The following is a 21,616-nucleotide window of genomic DNA, read 5'->3' as shown; positions in this document are numbered from 1 at the left end:
GTTGAACCGGGTTATTAGCAATTTTGACGGCACTCTCGTTATCACAAAGGAGCAGGATCCTATCTAATACTACACCATAGTCCAAGAGGCTTTGCTTCATGTAGAGGATTTGAGCACAATAAGCCCCGGCGGCAATATATTCCACCTCCGCGGTTGACAAGGCCACAGAATTTTGTTTCTTTGACGACCAAGAGACTAAGGAACGCCCTAGCAAGTGGCACCCACCCGATGTACTCTTGCGATCCACACGGCATCCGGCAAAGTCCGAATCCGAGTATCCCAAAAGTGTGAAACTAGCGCCTTTGGGGTACCACAAGCCTATGCTAGGCGTATGCTTGAGATATCTAAGGATACTCTTAACGGCACTAATGTGTGATTTCTTAGGATTAGCTTGAAAGCGGGCACACATGCATACGCTAAACATGATATCGGGCCTAGATGCGGTTAGTTAAAGAAGCGACCCAATCATAGAACGATAGAGTTTGGTCAACCGATTTACCTCCCTCATCCAAGTCAAGATGTCCATTAGTTGGCATTGGAGTCTTGATCGGCTTCCTTTAATTGCTTGATTTGAAATCCAAGGAAGAAATTGAGCTCACCGATCATGGATATCTCAAATTCCCTAGCCATCATTTCTCCAAATTCTTTGCAAAGAGTGGGGTTAGTTGAACCAAAAATGATATCATCAACATAAATTTGACATACGAATAGCTCTTCATTGATGATTCTTGTGAATAGAGTGGTATCCACCCTCCCGATCTTGAAGCCCTTGTTGAGAAGGAAGTCACGAAGGCGTTCATACCAAGCCCTTGGCGCTTGCTTGAGCCCGTAGAGCGCCTTGTGCAACCTATAAACATGATTAGAATATCTAGGGTCCTCAAACCCGGGAGGTTGTTCAACAAACACCAACTCATTAATCAAGCCATTTAAGAACACACTCTTCACATCCATTTGAAAGAGTTTTATGTTATGATGTGAAGCGTACGCTAAAAGGATACGAATGGCTTCAAGTCTTGCAACGGGGGCAAATGTTTCACCAAAATCCAACCCTTCAACTTGTGCGAAGCCCTTTGCCACAAGTCTTGCCTTGTTGCGAATCACTACACCATGCTCATCTTGTTTGTTGCGGAAGACCCACTTGGTACCAATGATATTTTTGTCTTGAGGTCGTTCTTCAAGAACCCAAACTTCATTTCGGGTGAAGTTGTTGAGCTCTTCTTGCATGGCTATCACCCAATCCGGGTCCTCAAGAGCCTCATCTACATTTGTGGGTTCCAAGCAAGAAACAAACGAGTAATGTTCACAAAAAGAGTCATATTGACGTCTTCGAGTTCTTACTCCACTAGAGGGGTTACCCATGACCAAGTCAATGGGATGATTCCTTGAAGTTCTTGTATGCCTCTCTTGTGCTTGAGACGTTGATTCTTCTAGTGATTCGCCATCTTGATCTTGAGTTTGGGCTTGTTCACTTGTGATGTGCGTGTTATCAAATGGAAGTTGTTCTTCATCCACTTGTTCATCTTGGGCATCATGGAAAGGAGGTGAGGCATCATCTTCTTCATCGGATGACTCATCATGGTGATGTGATGATGTAGACTTGTCTTCATTCTTTGAGTCATCTTTGGAAGTGACTTCAACTTGAGTGGATGAGGCTTGTAGCTCTTCTACCTCCTCCTTTGGCTTGACTTGCCCAATAGTGATGTTCTTCATGACTTCTCGAAGTGGTTCATCACCTACATCATCACAAGAGAAAACTTCCCCTTGGGAGCCATTAGTCTCATCAAACTCCACATCACAAGTTTCTTCAATCTTGCTTGTAGCACTATTGAATACTCGATATGCTTTGGAGTTTGATGAATAACCAATAAGAAAACTAACATCACATCTACTTTCAAACTTGCCTAGGTGCTTCCTTTTCTTGAAGATGTAGCATTTGCAACCAAACACCCGGAAGTAGGAGATGTTGGGCTTCCTCCCAATGAGAAGCTCATATGGTGTCTTTCCCAAGAAGCAGTGAAGATAAACTCGGTTGGATGCATGGCATGCGGTGTTGATGGCTTCCGCCCAAAATCTTTGTGAGATGCCATAGTCATCCAACATTGCTCTTACAAGAGTGATCAATGTTTTGTTCTTTCTCTCCACCACTCCATTTTGTTGGGGTGTGTATGTTGATGAAAACTCATGCTTGATCCCCAAGTCGTTGCAAAGCTCTTCTACTTGAGTGTTCCTAAACTCCGTGCCATTGTCACTCCGGACCTTCACAACACTTGACTCAAATTCATTTTGAGCTTGCTTGACAAAAATCTTGAAGATCCCCGTAGTCTTGCTCTTGTCCTCTAAAAAGAAAGTCCAAGTATATCTAGAATAATCATCAACAATTACAAGACAATAGAGATTACCGCCAAGACTTTTGTAGGTGGTTGGCCCAAAGAGATCCATGTGTAGTAGCTCCAAACTTCTTGATGTTGACAAATAAGCTTTCATGTGATGTGATGATGCAAATTGCTTCCCGGCTTGACAAGCACTACACAATTTATTTTTGTCAAATGTAACATCTTTAACACCAACCACTATACCTCGTTTGAAGGCCTTCTTGAGTTGGCTCATGCCAATATGAGCAATGTGGCGATGCCAAAGCCAACCCATGGAGTTCTTGGAGAAGAGACATGTCGCCAAGCTTGCATCATTAGATGAGAAATCAACAAGGTAAATGTTACCATGTCAAAATCCTTTGAATATTAAACTCTTGTCCTCCTTGCTTGTCACTATAACCTCACTATCACTAAAGGTGCATATTAGTCCTAAATCACAAAGTTGAGCAATAGATAACAAATTGAAACTAACCGACTCAACAAGCAACACATTAGAAATAGAGAGATCCTTGGTAATGGCAACCTTACCCAAACCTACCACTTTTCCTTTTGAGTTGTCACCAAAGGTGACATGTTCATAATCGCCCACATCTTCATCTAGTGAGGTGAACATCTTTACATAGTCGGTCATGTGTTGTGTACATCCGCTATCAAGCACCCAATGCTTGCCATCGGCTTTATAGTTCACCGACACACAAATGAATCACTTTTGAGGTTTGGGAACCCACACAAGTTTGGGTCCTTTGACATGAGTTACTAAAGCTTTAGGAACCCATAGTTGGCGTGGTAGCTTTCCCTTAATTTGAGTGCCAATAAATTTTGCCTTAACCTTGCCACTTTTAAGCTTACTTAACAAGAAATGATTTTCTTTGAATTGAGACTTGTAATTAGGAGGCAAGGTAGGAGGTGGACGAGTGGGAATTGGACACTCTCTTGTGTGATGCCCGGTGACTTGACAATGTTGACAATATGAGCCAACTTTCTTGTTGAAACATGCCATGAGCTCCGGCGACTTGGGACAATTTTCCGGAGGGTTGGGAAATGATCCAAGTCCATTTGTCCCAAAGTGCCTTGCATTGGGGAAGAGAATCTCCTTATGCAAGTATTCTCCTCTTGTCACATTGAACACGCATTTAGTCATGCTTTCAAGTTTCTACTCAAGTTGTTTCTCCCTATCATGGTTAGTCTTTGAACAAGAAGGAGAAGCATGATGACAAGTAATAGGGTGAGGCAACTCCACAAGATCATCACAAGAAGTAGCTATATTGACTTTGATGACTTTCTTTTGAGTTTCTTTTAGTTCTTCATCCAAAGCATCAAAGGCAAGGTCAAGTTCTTGATATTTCATATTTAAGTTAGCATAATCAAGCTTGAGGTTCTTGTTGCATGAAGTAAGTGACTTGTTAAGCACAACTACTTCTTCATATTTAACATTTAATTCATCATGCTTAATAAGTAGCTTGTCATGCTCCTCTTTAAGTTGGTTGCTAGGAACAATGCTTGAATCATGAGTTTCTACTACCTCATTATGTCTAACAATCAACTCATTATTTGAGGCCTTAAGCTTGGCATATTCAATTTCAAGAACTTTACATTTTGATTTGTACTTTTTGATCACTTGTTGGTACTCATCTAGGATGTTTTGCACTTCATTAGGAGATAAACAATGTTCACTTTCATCACTAGAGGAGTCATCATTATCACCCACCTTGGTGTTATCTCTTGCCATGAAGCACATTAGTGGTGGAGGTAGAGGTGCCTCATCACCATCATCTTCATCATCATGCATGGCAATCCCCACAATCTTTTTCTTGGATTTTTCATCACTTGAGTCATCATTTGAGGATTCATCATCCGTGATCCATTCTCCAAGGAAGACCTTGACCTTCTCTTTTCTTGTGAAAGACCCTTTCTTCTTGTGGTTCTTCTTCTCATGACTTTTCTTTGAAGTCTTGTATTGATTGTCACCATCTTCTTGTTTCTTGTTGAGCTTTGAAGGCTCCGGACAATCATATGAGAGATGACCATATTTGCCACAATTGTAACAAACTTTCTTAACATTGTCCTTACTCTTCCGGGTACGAAACTTGTTTTTCTTGGGGTCATAGTTGTACCCTCTCTTGTTCAACCTTGACATCATCTTGGAGGTCTTCCTCATGAGAAGTGCTAGCTCAACATCACCATCTTCATCACTTGAATCTTCATTAGCTTCATCTTCGCTTGAGCTTGGTGATGGAGCTTTGCACTTGTTCTTTTTCTTGGACTTATGATCACTTTTAGTTTTGAGTGCAAGATCTCTCTTGTCTTGCGGTGGATCAACTTCTCCCAAGAGGAACATCTCATGAGACCGAATCTTTCCAACAACATCACTCACATCAAGTGTTTCAAGATCCTTCTCATAGAGCAATGAGGTGACGATGTTGTACTTGGGCTTGTGTAGACAATTTAGAATCTTCCGGATGATATCACTAGTAGACAAAGGAGAAATATCAAGAGCGTTAATGTCCTCAATAAGCACATTCAATCGAGTATACATTTGTTCAACCAATTCATTTGGAAGCATTTTGAATTCATTTAGTTTTTCCTTAAGCACTTGATATTTTTCTTCACGAAGCTTTTTAGAACCTACATAAATAGCTTCAAGTGCTTCCCAAATTTCATGAGCGGTCTTTTTGCTGTGAACACGAGCAAAGATCTCCTCACTAAGAGCATCAAACAAAATATTCTTTGCTCTAGCACCATACGGTTGTCATTAATAACCGAAACTTACCATTAACATCTATCGGCCTAGATGCACTTCACAGTACATTACATGCAACGCATATCAATTCACTATAGTTACAGAGCAAACATTCAGAACAAATAATCTCTGCTATCACGAAATAACTCGGTATATGGCCCCCTAACTCCGATAAATTCTACCTACAACATTACATAAGAGAGCAGCAGCATCCAGTCTAGTTGCTGCAAGATCAATAGTCCAAGGCCACCACGTCTTGCCACCACGTCGATGATCAGTGATGCACGACACACTTGATCTTGTCGATGCGAATGTTGATGGTGAGTTCGTCGGTCGAGTCATCGACCAGTTCAGGAGGTACCAGCAAGAATAAGCTTCCCAACTGAGCCCCATCATGCAGCGAGCTGCTCCCCACATGAGGATCCATCTGAAACGCATACCTCCCAGATTCAGTGCGGTGGACAGCTGAGATCCTGGACGAATAGCATGACCCGGAGGATTCATGGGGCCTGATGGAGATCGTGGTGTGGGCTTTGCCCATATGGAGCGTACAACCATAAATAACATCATGCAGAAATCACTTACGACAAAAGCAGGATGCCGACGATGGAGAACAAGGCCCATAGATGAAGCAGGGGACACGCTGGGGCTGGGCGGCCAGCTGCGCATGCAGGAGCACCCCGCGCCGCGCCACAACCAAGAAGCTGACATCACCCGGCCGCGCCCGCGGTGGCGCAAGAACGGCGGCGGCCCCAATAACGCCCGAAGCAACGGAAGCTGAGTCCCGTGGCGCAAGAACGAGTCAGTCCCGAACTTCCGGCCGGCGGCGACAAGGATGGCCGGGAGGGGCTGCCAGCGGCGAGTGTGATGTGCGCCAGATGCACGAGGGGGAAGGGCTGGCGGCGGCGGCTGTCATGTGCGCCAGATGCACGGGGAGGGGGGCAAAATTGCATAAAACCTAAAAATTCTACTCAATTTATACTCCCTCCATATCTTTTTACATGTCCTTAGGACACAAAATTTTAGTTTATTTTAGTACAATTATTTGGTCTGAAACGTCATATAAAAAGATATGGAGGTAGTATTAAATTACTAATGACTATCTTATCCTTTTTTAATGAAAGACTAGATCTTTTCTATACTACGTATTACCATTGCTTAACTACTTCAACACTGCGGCCCCGAATGGCTATCCCGGATCTTGTGGGCCTTGCGTGATCAGGCTGATCGAATGGAATTAGGGGTGGTAAAGGGCCCAACATTTTGAACTAGAAAATCTAAGGATCGGGCCCTAAAAGGGCCGGGCTCTAAACATATGTATTTTTGAACTAAAAAATTTAAGGGCTTTATTGGGCTGTGAAGAGGCCATTAGGGCCATGGCCCATTACCACCCCTAAATGGAATAGACTTTACGGCCCTCTCTGGCCCACCGGGCAATCCCTTGCCGTCGGGCTTGAAAGCCCAATCAATTGCGATTTCTTCGATCCGTACAGCAGTGTCGTAGTGACAGGATATTGATCTATAAGTAAAGAAAGTGTAAGCTGAACTTCAGTATCTATTTTTCCAACTGAATTTTTTTTGCTAACTAAAGATATGATATACTGATTCTATATTTTAAAACAGAATATTGGTGTTCTCTAGTTCCACATATGATCAATTCAGACCATTTCTTCTTGTAATCTTCGAAGTTTCAGCCCTCGAGCATTTCTGTCCGGCAATTTAATATACTATGCAGATAGTCTTTTTTTTTATCCCCTGTACCAGAACATTTTAACCATATTGCTTGTTACCATGTTTGAATTCTTGCAAAGAACTTAGGCTGCTACACCGCACACTGAGAAGAATGCTCAGTTTCAAATTTATCCCTCTACAAGCATGAAAGCCATCACGGAGAACATAAAAATAAAGAGTTACAAAAATACCTGCGCGCTCACTTCGCTTCGCGCACTGGCCAAGAAAGCAATCTGGGCCTTGGGTATCGGCCCAAGAAAGTGCTGTGGCAAGCGCTTCTACGATAAATTCAAGGTGTTTAGTTCGTGAAAAATTTTGGCGAAAAATTTTTGCGAAGAAAATTTTACTATTTAGAAGTATCAAATATAAATTAATTATAAAACTAATTACAAATCTCATCTAGAAATCGCAAGACGGATCTAATGAAGATATTTATAGGGTAATTAATCCGTGATTAGCATATGATTACTATAGCATTACTGTTTGCAAATCATGGATTAAGTAGGCTCATTAAATTCGTCTCGCAATTTACAGTCCATCCACGTAATAAATTATTTTTTCCGTCTATATTTAATACTTTATGCATGTAATTTTTTTTATGTGATCGATGAAAAATTTTGGGTGGGGACTAAACAGCGCTACTGGTGGAAGAAGCATCGACTTCCGACAGTGTATACTATACATATGGGCGCGTTTCAAGCGAGAGTCTTGGCAATTTCGCCCGGGACTAGCGAGCTGGCAGCTGCACCCGCACCATGTGTCCTCTTTTCCTCCATCACACGACAGCGCTAACGCAATCGCGGCACCTCCTTTTCCAAACGAACAGTGGCCGGGACAAGTGACAAGAGAAACGACCGCTAAAAAATCCCAAGCTGGACGTACGCCCAGCTCACTACTCCTAGTCAAATAACTGGGCACCCGACCGATCGTCACCTGACCCCGTACATATAACCTGCCCGTGCCTGAATCCTTGACACAACCCGACCTTGTCGATAACCCAGCTCAGGGACACAAAGCTTTAGCCTCAGCGATGGCGGTGGCAGCAGCAGCACAAGGAGGAGGAGGAGGGGGCGAGTTGCGGCTGCTGGGCACGTGGTCGAGCCCGTGGGTGATCCGGGTGAGGGTGGCGCTGGGGCTCAAGGGCCTGAGCTACGAGTACCTCGAGGAGGACCTGGCGAGCAAGAGCGACCTCCTGCTGAGATCCAACCCGGTGCACGGGAAGGTGCCGGTCCTCCTCCACGGCGGCCGGCCGGTGTGCGAGTCGCTCGTCATCCTCGAGTACGCCGACGAGGCCTGGCCAGGCTCCGGGCCCCCGCTCCTCCCGTCCGACCCCTACGATCGCGCCACGGCGCGCTTCTGGGCGGCCTACGTCAACGACACGGTACGACACCATCGCGGCCCGCAGCAAGAAAAACCAGCCTTACCAACCCCAACCATTTTCAGTTGGGGGAGAAAAAAGAATCGTCAGAGCTCTCTTCTCCGTTTGTCCTGCAGTTTCTCCCGGCGTACAGGGCGCTGTTCAGGTCGCTGACGGAGGAGCAGAGGGCGGCGGCGTTCGAGAACGCCGTGCCGAAGGTGGAGGTGCTGGACCGCGCGCTCGCGGAGTGCTCCAAGGGGAAGGCCTTCTTCGGCGGCGACGCCGTCGGGCTCGTGGACATCGCGCTCGGGAGCCACCTGGTCTGGATCAGGGTGGTGGACGAGGTGGGCGGCACCAACCTCCTGGACGGGGCCAGGTTCCCCGGTCTGGCGGCGTGGGCGGAGCGATTCTTGGCCGTGGACGCCGTGAGGGAGGTCATGCCGGACGCCGGGAAGGTCTTGGAGCAGTATAAGGGGTTTCGGGCTAAATGGATCGCCGCTGCTGGTTCTACTTCTACATGAACGTGGTCATCACAGTGTATTTTCGCTGCTGGTTCTACTTCTTCCTCTGCAGTCTCTGCTCTCTCATGGACACGTGGGACTTTGACGCAGTACTTCGACTTTCAGACACCTGCTGAGTTCTTTTCTTAAAGTATGTAGTACCTGTACCTTTCTTTTTCCCCTTGAATGGATGTTATTACCTGTACTTGGAGAAGTATTTGGCGTGTGGTTAGAAGTATTTGGCGTGTGGTTTTGTGTCACTAGTCTATTAACTCGTGCTCCTGCATGGGCTAATTTGAATTAATATAAAAAAATTTATAGCTAATATTATAATTATATATCTTATGTCTTTTTTTATTATTAAATATTCTAACACATATTTTAAAATATATATTTATCATTATCTAGTTACAATTCATTTTGCATCACACCTCCATATATATTCGATGTATATTTAGTTGAACTATTTGTTTCTGAACTGGTATTCTTATCTCTTCCATCATTCATGAATGCATGGTGACATATATTATGTGTAATATTTTTATATAAATAATATATTAATAATGATAGAAGCAGTAATTTAGAATTTTATTTTGATGCACTTTATTATTTTATTATAATTATATAATTTAGATTTCAATTTAGGAGTAATTTAACTTCTAATAATGATATAATAAGATAATTTATATGGAAAGTTAGGGGGGTTTGAATTATTTGTATAACAGCATAGGTGGGTAATTTACACAAAAATTAGTGGGTTACTTTATATTTTTTATAATAGTAGAGATGGATAATTTAGATATATATTTAGGGGGTTACTTTAGTCTAATTTTGATTTATGAGCAATTTAACTTCCAATAATGAAATGATTCGATAATTTATATGCAAATTTAGGTGGGTTTGTATTATTTTTATAATGGCATAGGTGGGTAATTTACACGATGATTAGAGGGTTACTTTAGATTTTTTATAATGGCAGAGGTGGGTAGTTTAGATATATATTTAGGGGGGTTACTTTAGTCTATTTTTATAATGGCAGAGGTGGATAATTTATTAGGAAAGATAACAGATCTGATGGCTATTATAATTAGAGTTGTTGGATTGATGGCCGGATGTTTACAATTTTTGTGAGAATTTATAGGATTTCTCTATTTTTTTAGAGTATCCGCCTAGGAACCTAGGTGGCTTCATAAGGAGCCTCCAATTAGTATAATGATATAATTCGATAATTTATATGCAATTTAGGGGGGTTTGTATTATTTTTATAATGGCATAGGTGGGTAATTTACATGAAAATTAGAGGGTTACTTTAGATTTTTTTTATAATGGCAGAGGTGGGTAATTTAGATACATATTTAGAGGGTTACTTTAGTCTATTTTTATAATGGTAGAGGTGGGTAATTTATTATGAAAGATAACAGATCTGATGGCTATTATAATTAGAATTGTTGGATTGATGGTCGGATGTTTCTAAGTTTTGTTAGAATTTATAGAATTTCTCTATTTTTTAGAGTATCCACCTAAAATTCTAGGTGGCTTTATGTGAAAGCTCCAAAGGAGTCTACAATTAGTAATGGTAAGATAAGAGGCCTACGAAACTGTGATGAAAATAAATGTTCATTGCATCACTCTGCATTGAAATCGTTGGTGTCTGATTGATGCAATGATGCTGAGCTTGACTTTTTTTGTTGATGAAATGCTGAGCTTGACTTGCCCAGTCCCAATCGCATCCACGGTCAGCAGAGCATCAACCAACCACTTGGTAATCTCAATCATTCACTCACTCGCCAGTCGCCACCTGTCCGCTCCACGTTCTGCCTCCTTTTCCTCATCAGTCATCACACGACAGCGCTGACGAAAATCTCCAATTTGCAGCGACACGGAAGCAACACCGCCTCTCCGTCACCGGTCAACAAATCCAAGTTGACTAGTGAACTCAGCTCACTTGTTATACTACCCCCGTTCTCCCCTCGACGCAGATCGATCCGGACACCAGCGCGCAAAGCCTCCGGCAAGACGACGATGGCGGCCGGCGGTGAGCTGCAGCTGCTGGGCTCGTGGTACAGCCCGTACGCGATCCGCGCCAAGGTGGCGCTGGGGCTGAAGGGGCTCAGCTACGAGTACCTCGAGGAGGACCTCTTCCGCAAGAGCGACCTCCTCCTGAACTCCAACCCGGTGCACAAGAAGGTGCCCGTCCTCGTCCACGCCGGCCGCCCGGTGTGCGAGTCGCTCGTCGTCCTGCAGTACGTCGACGAGGCCTGGGCGGGGACCGTGTTGGTGATATGTCCAAAAACTCATCATCACAATATGGTTTAAAGGTCCAAAAAATATTAATCTAAGAGAGATTAGAGTTACTAATGTGTCTATGAGATAGAAGCCCATTAATATGCCCTATATATACGAGGGAGGGGTTAGGGGGCGACAGACCCGTGTGAGCCGCGCCACCTCCCTAGCCGCCGCCGCCCTCTCTCTCGGCCGCCGCCCTTGCCGTGCGTGCGGTGCTAGCACACCGACGCCCGGCGTTTCATCCCCGTACGTATGGACTTCATGGAGGCGCCGCTGCAACTGCTGCGCTGATCGGCTGCTGGGATCAAGGACGAGGAGCTCGGTTCGTGGGTCGTGATTGACTACTTCCTCTACATCGACGCGCGACTTCTTCCGCTGCGCTGCGCGTCTAGTGGTAACGATCTATGATCTTCTACTCGCAAGTATCTTGGGTATATGCGGTAGTGATGCTAGCGTAGCCTACCCGTTTCCCTACAGTGGTACCAGAGCCATCTTGCATAGTTTTTGGTCTGGATCATTAGCATATAGGTGATATGTTATTGTAGTAGATTGGATCTATTACTTTTGCACGGTTTGATTAGATCAAATGGTCATAAGAGGTTAAAACTGGAGCGAGTTGATTGCGCGGCATATGATAAAAAATTAGTTTGTGTTCTTTCTCTGTTATGCATACGACATGTCCCTACCGGCTGGAATCACCATCAAGGACTAACTGTGTATAAGTCAGCAGATTGAACCAACAGATCGAGGTCATGTGTAGATGCAGTCTTCTCAAGTGCAAAGTTTGCACGGTCAATATGATTGACCTAGTGAAAATTGAGGCATTATGAATGGCTCGGAATTGAGGTGATGCGACCACTCTGATGAGATTTTCATAGGGATTCCATAGATGCGATCTGTGTAATTCCGTGAGGTTTTCAGGGCGCCGCCGTTGCTTTCTCGCCATAGCGGCTTCCTAAGCGCTACTTTGGTCGAACACGTCGGACGCTTAACTTATTTTTGCAGGGTGTGATGTGAATGGTATGTCCTCAATGTCATGTGATGATGTATGTGATGATTTGTGCGGCCTGCGTGTCGCAAGTTAACACAACCGGGTTGAGTTTGCACCATTATTGTATAACGACCTGTGTCGACTTGTGATGTTTGAATCCTCATGTAATTATTTCACTAGCTATTAGATGTAGTAGCTTAGTATTTTTTTCATGGAGCCTTCAATTATGATGGCGATGATGATCACCACAATATAGGACGGATGGCAATGGAGGTCACCTTGGAGCCATGGCGATGGAGCCCATTGTGATGCAAGAGGCCATACTATTCATAATATAATATGATTATATGCCTGTGATGTTTATTTTCCTGTCATACTATTCTTTCATGCTTTTACATATGGTGGATGTTTTAATCATGATAGAATAGCTTCCCTCAAAAAAGGTTGAGTTTTTTATGCCTTTTACCAATAGCTGCACCTATAAATTTTGATCGTTGTGTGGTAGATTTACCAAAGTAGAGTACCCTCAGTGTAACGAACATGGCACCATTTATGCCATTTCGAGTGATTTTGGTGATCGAATGACAACACAACACTTGGACTAATATGATTGTTAAGATGATCATTCTCAGGCTTTTAGGTTCATGTGATGACAAAGATAAAGAGAAGATAGGCGTAGCAAGGCCCGAAGGGCTGCCCCTACGGGGGTTCCGAAGCTCTTCGGTCTGAAGCACCGGAAGAACCGACGCCAAGGGCATCGGTGCATCCGATGGTAGTCGGAAGAACCGACGCTATGGAATTCTGGTGCAGAAGGGAATCGAAGCCAAGTCAGCCTATAGGCACCGGTTGAACCGACGGCTCAAAAGGGGCATCGGTGCATTGGGCGTCCTATGTTCCAGAGACGATGTCAAGTGCCCAGGAGAAGTTTCTTCAGCACCGGTGTAACCGACGGTGCATCGGAGTATGGCATCGGTGCAATGACGTCAGCGACCAGGAGAAGATTCTTAAGCACCGGATAAACCGGTGATGTATCGGTACAAAGCATCGGTTCAACCGGTGATCACTGCGTTAGCTGTCAGAAGCACAACGGCTACTTTGGGTTGTGAGTGACCGGATGAACCGACGCTACCCCTGCCAGAGGCATCGGTTCAACCGGTGATACGCAGAATTCTGCTGACCGTTGGAGCAACGGCTACAAGACTTGGTGGCTTATATATATGCCTCACCCCGGCCATTTGAAGATTGCTGGAGTCCCAAGACACCTCATACACATCCAAGAACATCTCCAAGCCATACAAGAGCTCATAGATCATATCCTTAGCTTATAGAACTAGCTTTGTAAAGTATGAGTGCTAGATTAACTCTTAGTGAGTGTGATTGCAAGGCCTTGAGTCTTTGTGCTGTGGTTCTCTAGTGAACCAAAACAAGAGCTTGGTGCACCGGCACCTTGGAGCGTGAAGCTCACCGGCAACGTCATCGACCCTCCGACTTGGTGTGGAGCGGCGACGACATCTTTGTGCGGGGGACGTGGAGACCCCCATCCTTTGTGGAGAAGCTCCTTAGTGGAACCCGGGGCCAAGGTGACCGTGATTGTGTTCACGGAAGAGATTTGGTGGCCGAGTAGCAATACTCTTAGTGAGTGCTACAACAACGTGGATGTAGGTGTTCCTTTGTGGCTAACCGAACCACGGGATAAACACCCGTGTCAAGAAGTTTGCTATCTCTTATCCCGCTCTTTAAGCTTCCGCATTTCATACTAGCAATTTGTATGCCTTTACTTTCATAGAGTAGTTTCTTGATAGGAAAGGCTATATGTTCCTAAACTCTTTTGGGATAGGGGTTTCACACTAGAACAACCTAGTTGCATATCTAGATAGCATATTTTAGTTTAAGTTTTGTGCAAACTAGTTGGAGCCATAGGTCTAAGTTTTTATTAGTGTCTAATTCACCCCCTCCCCCTCTTAGGTTAGAGCACCCGATCTCTTTCACTCAGCTATCACTTTTGTATAGGGTGGATGTCGGACATTCACAAGCATAATATTGGTTTACTCAATAAAGCTATCAAAACAGTTTTGAGCTTTAAGGCATAGGGTTGGGGACGAGGCATTGGATGACACCCAACAAACAAGAGTCGCATAGAGATGAGATTAGTAATTTGTTGCTTACCTGTATCACTACTTTTCTAGCCGTGATGCTAAAGCTCACTAGGATTTTAGTGATTATGGATCTTGAACCACTATATGTCATTAGAGGGAAGATGATTTTAATATAGTAGGTTGTCTTTTGTTAAATCAGCTAATGAAAGTCTTTACATAAACTTAGTGCTGAAATCTTTCTTTACTTTAATGTTGTAGATCATGTCTGCCAGTAACAATTCCGCTTTCAATTTGCGTTCCGTTCTTGAGAAAGAAAAGTTGAATGGAACAAACTTTATTGATTGGTACCGCAACCTGAGAATTGTTCTCAGACAAGAGAAAAATGAGTATGTTCTTGAGCAGCCATATCCTGATGATCTCCCTGACAATGTAACTGCTGCTGATCGCAGAGCTTATGAGAAACACTGCAATGACTCACTTAATGTCAGCTGTCTGATGCTCGCCACCATGTCCCCTGATCTGCAGAAACAGTATGAGCATGCGGATGCTCACACCATGATCGAGGGGCTGCGTGGGATGTTTCAGAACCAAGCCAGGACTGAGAGGTTCAATATCTCAAAATCCTTGTTTGCGTGCAAGCTGCCAGAAGGTAGCCCAGTCAGTCCTCATGTGATCAAAATGATTGGTTACATTGAGACTTTGGACAGACTTGGTTAAGAACTTCACCAAGACTTGGCTACTGATGTTATTCTCCAGTCTCTCCCGGCGAGCTTTGAGCCTTTTATCATGAATTTTCAGATGAATGGCTTGGATAAAACATTGAGTGAGTTGCATGGGATGCTAAAGACAGCAGAAGAGAGCATTAAGAAGAATCCCAATCGTGTGATGATGATTCAGAAGGGGAACAAAAAGCGGAAGTGTTGGACGCCTCCTAATCCCAAAGGTAAAGGCAAGGAAAAGAGTTCCAGTGGTGAGTCCTCGGGCTCTAAGGTAAAGCCAGCACCTAAGGCCAAATCTGGCCCTACTTCTGAGGATGAATGCTTCCACTGTCATGAAAAGGGACATTGGTCTAGGAACTGCAAGAAGTACTTGGAAGAAAAGAAGAAGAAGGGAAGTGAGACTTCCACTTCAGGTATAAATGTTATAAAAATTAATATTGCATTATCTTCCAGTGAATCATGAGTATTTGATACTGGATCGATGATTCACACTTGTAAATCGTTGCAGGGTCTATGTGGGACTAGAAGATTTGCAAGAGGCGAGTTGAACGTTCGTGTCGGCAATGGCGCAAAGGTTGCGGTGTTGGCGGTCGGCACCTACCACTTGTCTCTACCCTCCGGATTAGTTTTGAAATTAAATAATTGTTATTGCATTCCTGTTTTGAGTAAGAACATTATTTTTTCTTCATGTTTGGAAGAAGTTGATGATTTTAAGATTGTAATAGAAAACAAACGTTGTTCTATTTTTTGTAATGGTATTTTTTATGCTCATTATCCATTGGTGAATGGATTATATGTTCTTGATCTTGAGGATAAATCGGTCAATAACATTAATACTAAGAGGCTTAGACCAAATGATTTGAATCCCACTTTTATTTGGCATTGTTGCTTAGGTCATATAAATGAGAAGCGCATTGAACAACTCCATAAAGATGGATTGTTAAGCTCATTTGATTTTGAATCATTTGACACATAGGAGTCTTGTTTGCTTGGAAAGATGACCAAAGCGTCTATCATTGGTCATAGTGAGAGGGCGAGTGACTTGTTGGGACTTGTACATACCGATGTATGTGGACCAATGAGCTCAATAGCCAGAGGTGGTCTTCAGTACATCATTACTTTCACTGATGACTTTAGTAGATATGGCTATATCTACTTAATGAGGCACAAGTCTGAATCGTTTGAAAAGTTCAAATAATTTCAGAATGAAGTACAAAATCAATTAGGCAAGACAATTAAATTTCTACGATCTGATCGTGGAGGAGAATATTTGAGCCTTGAATTTGGTGATCATTTGAAGCAATGTGGAATTATTCCGCAGCTAACTCCGCCCGGAACGCCTCAATGGAATGGGGTATCCGAACGGAGGAACCGACCCTTGTTGGACATGGTTAGATCCATGATGATCCAATCTGATCTTCCATTGTCATTTTGGGGTTATGCTCTTGAAACTGCTGCGTTCACACTGAATAGGGTTCCAAGTAAGTCTGTTGAGAAGACACCATATGAGATATGGACTGGAAAGCGTCCCGGATTATTTTTTCTCAAAGTTTGGGGATGTGAGGCTTATGTCAAACGTTTGATGTCAGATAAGCTCACTCGAAAGTTAGACAAATGCTTCTTTGCGGAAGGCAAAGTGTTTGTCGCTCGCAATGGTGTTTTCTTAGAAATGGAGTTTCTCTCAAAAGGATTTAGTGGGAGCAAGGTGCAACTTGAAGAAATTCAGGAAACACCCGAAACTGTTTCAGCAACCACTGAACATCCACCGAATCTATAAGGGCACGCCGTGCTACTGACAAGCTCAATCTCCTTATTACGGAGGAGCGCCATATATTATTGATGGAAAATGATGACCCCTTGACCTACAAAGAAGCAATGATGGGACCCGACTCCGACAAATGGGTTGAAGCCATGGTATCCGAGTTAAAATCCATGCATGATAATCAAGTTTGGAACTTGGTCGATCAAATTGACAGTGTAAGACCTGTCGATTGTAAGTGGATTTTTAAGAAAAAATTAGACATGGATGAAAATGTTCACATCTATAAGGCACGATTGGTGGCGAAAGGTTTCCGACAAATTCAAGGTGTTGATTATGAGGAAACCTTTTCGCCTGTCGCAATGCTAAAATCTGTTCGGATTCTCCTAGCAATTGCCGCATATTATGACTATGAGATATGGCAAATGGATGTCAAAACTGCTTTCCTTAATGGACATCTAAGTGAGGATATGTATATGACACAGCCTGAAGGTTTTGTCGATCCTAAAAATACTGGGAAAATATGTAAGCTTCAGATGTCTATCTATGGATTGAAGCAAGCATCTCGGAGTTGGAATATTCGTTTTGATGAAGTAGTCAAAGGGTTTGGCTTCATAACAAATGAAGATGAGCCTTGTGTTTATAAAAATGCTAGTGGGAGCGCACTTGTGTTTCTGGTCCTATATGTGGATGACATATTACTGATCGGAAATGATATTCCAATGCTTGAAGCCGTTAAAACTTCATTGAAAAAGAGTTTTTCGATGAAGGATTTAGGCGAGGAGGATTACATTCTGGGTATTAGGATCTATTGAGATAGATCAAAAAAGATAATTGGATTAAGCCAAGACACGTACATTGACAAGATATTGAATCAGTTCAATATGCAAGATTCCAAGAAAGGTTTCTTGCCAATGTCACGCGGCATTACTCTAAGCAAGAGTCAGTGTGCTACGACACCTTATGAGCAAAAGAGGATGAGTATGATTCCTTATGCTTCAGCCATAGGGTCGGTCATGTATGCTATGTTTTGCACGCGCCCAGATGTTTCCTTTGCTCTAAGTGTTACGAGCAGGTATCAGTCAGATTTCGGTGAAGCTCACTGGACAATTGTAAAGAGTATCCTTAAGTACTTTAGAAGAACTAAGGATATGTTCCTAATATTTGGAGGCGAGGATGAGCTCCTTGTAAAGGGTTACACCGATGCTAGTTTTCAAACAGACAAAGATGACTCCAAATCACAATCCGGTTTTTGTTTTCTGCCTCAATGGTGGGGCAGTGATCTGGAAGAGTTCCAAGCAAGATACGGTGGCTGATTCGACGACAGAGGCCGAGTATATTGCAGCTTCCGAAGCTGCAAAAGAAGCTGTTTGGATCAGAAAGTTTGTTTCTGACTTGGGTGTTGTTCCTAGTGCGTTCAGTCTAGTGGACCTCTATTGTGATAATAGTGGTGCCGTTGCACTAGCAAAGGAGTCTAGAACAACTAAGAAGTCCAGACATATACTGCGGAAGTATCACCTCATCCGTAACTTTGTTGAGAGAGGTGATGTGAAGATTTGCAAGGTGCACACGGATTCAAACGTTGCTGATCCGTTGACGAAGCCTCTCCCACAACCAAAGCATGAGGCGCACATGAGATCTATGGGTATTAGATACTTACATCAGTAATTCTAGTGTGCGTTGGAGATTTTTGTGTCATGAGTATGTTTATGTAATGATGAATAATTGTTATTTGTTCCATGGATGATTATTTTTTACATTGATTATCAAGTATGTGACTTGTTCGTGAAACTCTTTGTTGACAATGATATGATTCTAAATTATCCCTAGTTTATGTCGTTATGTGGGACAACAACGACGTTGAGACTAGCAAATGCATTAATTGATGATCATGTTTCACGGATCATGGATATGGAGATATCGGATTAATGATGTGGACACATGTTGGTGAACATGGTGTTGGATTGTCCCACTCCAAGACAATGTTGAGATTGTTATTTTGTATGTGCCATCAGTTGTTCTTGAGTGTTATACCTACTGGATCCTTAGACCTGAGATCGCCATTGTTTCTCACTGTGTGTAGTGGTGCATCTTGGGGTTGCTAAACGCTACTCCGTGACTGGTTAGTTACAAAAGTAACTTACAGGTGTGTTATGAAACATGGAATGGGATGTGAGCGGATCAAGATGGAATTTGCCCCTCCTACATAACGGGAGAGATATCTCTGGGCCCCTCGAGATAGTTAGATTTGAAAGTGCATGGCCATGCCAAAGTGATTAAAGAGTTAATCATGATGACTAAAGGTTAGTTATGAATAGAATCCACTATTAGATCGAGAGAATGGTCGAGCTATCATAAAGGTGGCACGCATCTCGCTTTGAGCTTGACTAGTATCGTGTGGCAAAGGGATCGGCGTATGAGTATATCTAAGGTTCGGCCGATATGATCTTTATGTGTATTTGTGGGTCACTATGCCCTGCTAGGTGCCGCTATTGACTTGTGATTCGGAAATGATTTCCGATCACAACCACCTACACATGAACCTAACGGGTCACACACTTAAGGAGTTTGGAATGTTGGAAAACTTGCATGTATGATTGTCTCTAGTGCAAGTGGGAGATTGTTGGTGATATGCCCAAGAGCCCATCATCACAATACGGTTTAAAGGCCAAAACGGATATTGATCCAAGAGAGATTAGAGTTACTAATGGGCCTATGAGATAGAAACCCATTAATACGTCCTATATATACGAGGGAGGGGTTAGGGGGCGACAAACCCCTGTGAGCCGCGCCACCTCCCTAGCCGTCGCCCCCCCCTCTCTCGGCCGCCGCCCTTGCCGTGCGTGCGGTGCTAGCACACCGACGTCCGGTGTTTCATCCCCGTACGTGTGGACTTCGTGGAGGCGCTGCTGCGACTGCTGCGCTGATCGGCTGCTGGGATCAAGGACGAGGAGCTCGGTTCGTGGGACGTGATCGACTACTTCCTCTACATCGACGCGCGACTTCTTCCGCTGCGCTGCGCGTCTAGTGGTAACGATCTATGATCTTCTACTCGCAAATATTTTAAATATATGCGGTAGTGATGCTAGCGTAGCCTACTCGTTTCCCTACAGACCGGGCCGCCTCTCCTCCCCGCCGACGCCAGCGACCACGCCACGGCACGCTTCTGGGCGGCCTTCACCGACGACAAGGTATGATCCATAGGTGCTGATGCTAATCTTGTTTATCGCACTGAGAATCTGGGTGATTCCGTGGATGTGCTCGCAGTTTTTCCTGGCGTGGAGGCAGCTGTTCAGGTCGACGACCGATGGCCAGAGAGCAGAGGCGTTCGGGAACGTCGTCCCCCAGGTGGAGACGCTGGAGCTGGCGTTCATGGAGTGCTCAAAAGGGAAGGCTTTCTTCGGCGGCGACGCCATCGGGCTTGCTGACATTGCGCTGGGGAGCTTCCTGGTGTGGATTCAGGTGGTGGACGAGGTGTCCGGCACCAAACTTCTGGACGGGGCCAGGTTCCCGGGCTTGGCGGCGGGGGCGGAGCACTTCATGTCCGTCGACGCCGTCAAGGACGCGATGCCGGAATTCGAGAGGCTCTTGGAGCACTACAAGGGGTTTCTGGCTAAATTGGCTTCACCTGCTGCACCAGCAGGCTATAGCTGATTCCTTACTGTGTTTTGTGGATGCGATTGTACTGTGACGAGTATCTGTTGTGCGTTGAATCAAAAAAAAAAAAAAGAGTATCTGTTGTGCGTTACGGAGTACTTACTGTTGTATGAAACGGAAGCCTCAACTAAAATAGTAGTACCTGTACTTTTTTTCCGAGAAAATGAGAGAACTTACAGAAATAACTTGGTCCAATGGAACCTCAAATCCAAAATGTATTTTTCTTATTTTCCCCTGTGCAAACGGTATTAAGTTTAGGATTCTATGAACCGTGATATCTGACATCATAACATATAGTGAAAAAATAATATACTTTTATTGCCAAGGTATAAAAAATTTCAAAATTAAGTATGAAAAATCCTTAAATATTTTTCTAACATAGTTTATGATGTCTTATATCACTTTACGAAATTTCAATATAAAAATCAACTTGAAGAGAATTTTCTAAAAGATATATATGTAGGAGGTAAAACAAGAGTAAATTCCCTGTATGCCATTGTAAAATTGAGGTGATCACTTATGTGCCGTTGAAAATTAGCTCATCCCTTCTATGCCATCGTTTATAATTTTCCATCCCCTCAATGTCATTGCTGTTAACTCTCCTTAACAGATCCGTTAAAGCTTATGGCGAAAAGACCAAAATACCCCTATGTAGGATGAAGCATATTTCTTACCTTCATTCCTCCCATGCCATTAGAAACAAGAACAGTATATATTGATCTGGTTATTTTATCAGGAGATGGAGGGCAAACATAATGACCGAACAACCCATATAGAGAGATGTCAAATATATAAAATTCATTGCAAGCTACCAGCAGTGTTCATACAACTAGTTTTTGATGCCCAAACATGCATCGTTACAAGCAACCAGTGCTGTCCATACATGCCAACAGTAGTACAGGCCTCAATCTAGTAGCAACACCCTCAAAAGGTTGAGCTCTACAAGGTTCCAGCAAAATAACAATGCATAGACTAGGTTTCACAGAAGAGGAAGCAAAATATATCACATCAACTTGCAGCCCATACATAATGAATTGCATAACTAGACATTCAGATCTGGCAGGGAAAGCTTTCTTTTGCTTCTAGTATGTGAGGCAGGGCTATCCTTGTGGGGGGGGGGGGGTTGTCTTGCTTCTAGTACCCATCGCTGGACTATCATGTGGCACTGGAACTTGATTCTTCTTCTTTTTCTTTGTTGCTGTCTTCCCTTCAGTCTTTGCCTTCCCTTTTGCTTTCTTCTCTTTTGTAGGCTTCAAGATAGCTGCTGGTGGAGTGCTTTCATGTGTAGGTAGCATTGGGTACTCAATGCAAAGTTGTTCTATCTGGTTTGAGCCACTTCCAGATCTGCACATGTGTTTCATGGATGAGGACAGATTATGATTGTGATATGATCTAAATGGTGTTGAAT

General features: G+C 43.6%; 2 protein-coding genes across 2 annotated transcripts; both read left to right on the top strand.

Annotated features, from left to right (window-relative positions):
- Positions 1-7,741: 7,741 nt before the first annotated feature.
- On the top strand, positions 7,742-9,025 carry LOC120675395 (probable glutathione S-transferase GSTU6). The gene is made up of 2 exons (XM_039956606.1): positions 7,742-8,224; positions 8,338-9,025. Exons 1-2 carry the CDS (start codon positions 7,874-7,876, stop codon positions 8,719-8,721), a joined length of 735 nt encoding a protein of 244 aa, XP_039812540.1. The 5' UTR covers positions 7,742-7,873; the 3' UTR covers positions 8,722-9,025.
- Positions 9,026-10,722: 1,697 nt separating this feature from the next.
- Positions 10,723-20,372, top strand: LOC120674922 (probable glutathione S-transferase GSTU6). The gene is made up of 3 exons (XM_039956019.1): positions 10,723-10,977; positions 19,665-19,742; positions 19,819-20,372. Exons 1-3 carry the CDS (start codon positions 10,723-10,725, stop codon positions 20,203-20,205), a joined length of 720 nt encoding a protein of 239 aa, XP_039811953.1. The 3' UTR covers positions 20,206-20,372.
- Positions 20,373-21,616: the final 1,244 nt, after the last annotated feature.

The sequence above is a fragment of the Panicum virgatum genome, chromosome 5N, assembly GCF_016808335.1.
Source record: "Panicum virgatum strain AP13 chromosome 5N, P.virgatum_v5, whole genome shotgun sequence".
Taxonomy (NCBI): domain Eukaryota; kingdom Viridiplantae; phylum Streptophyta; class Magnoliopsida; order Poales; family Poaceae; genus Panicum; species Panicum virgatum.
Note: the sequence above shows the minus strand (reverse complement) of the source record. Positions and strands in the feature narration are given on the sequence as shown.

What these genes read in the sequence shown, in the direction of transcription:
- LOC120675395 (XM_039956606.1), top strand. Translation starts at nt 7,874, where the DNA reads ATGGCGGTGGCAGCAGCAGCACAAGGAGGAGGAGGAGGGGGCGAGTTG. An exon ending in CGGCCTACGTCAACGACACG is followed by an intron (nt 8,225 to 8,337) that starts GTACGACACCAT and finishes TTTGTCCTGCAG; the next exon opens with TTTCTCCCGGCGTACAGGGC.
- LOC120674922 (XM_039956019.1), top strand. Translation starts at nt 10,723, where the DNA reads ATGGCGGCCGGCGGTGAGCTGCAGCTGCTGGGCTCGTGGTACAGCCCG. An exon ending in CCTGGGCGGGGACCGTGTTG is followed by an intron (nt 10,978 to 19,664) that starts GTGATATGTCCA and finishes GTTTCCCTACAG; the next exon opens with ACCGGGCCGCCTCTCCTCCC. An exon ending in CGGCCTTCACCGACGACAAG is followed by an intron (nt 19,743 to 19,818) that starts GTATGATCCATA and finishes ATGTGCTCGCAG; the next exon opens with TTTTTCCTGGCGTGGAGGCA.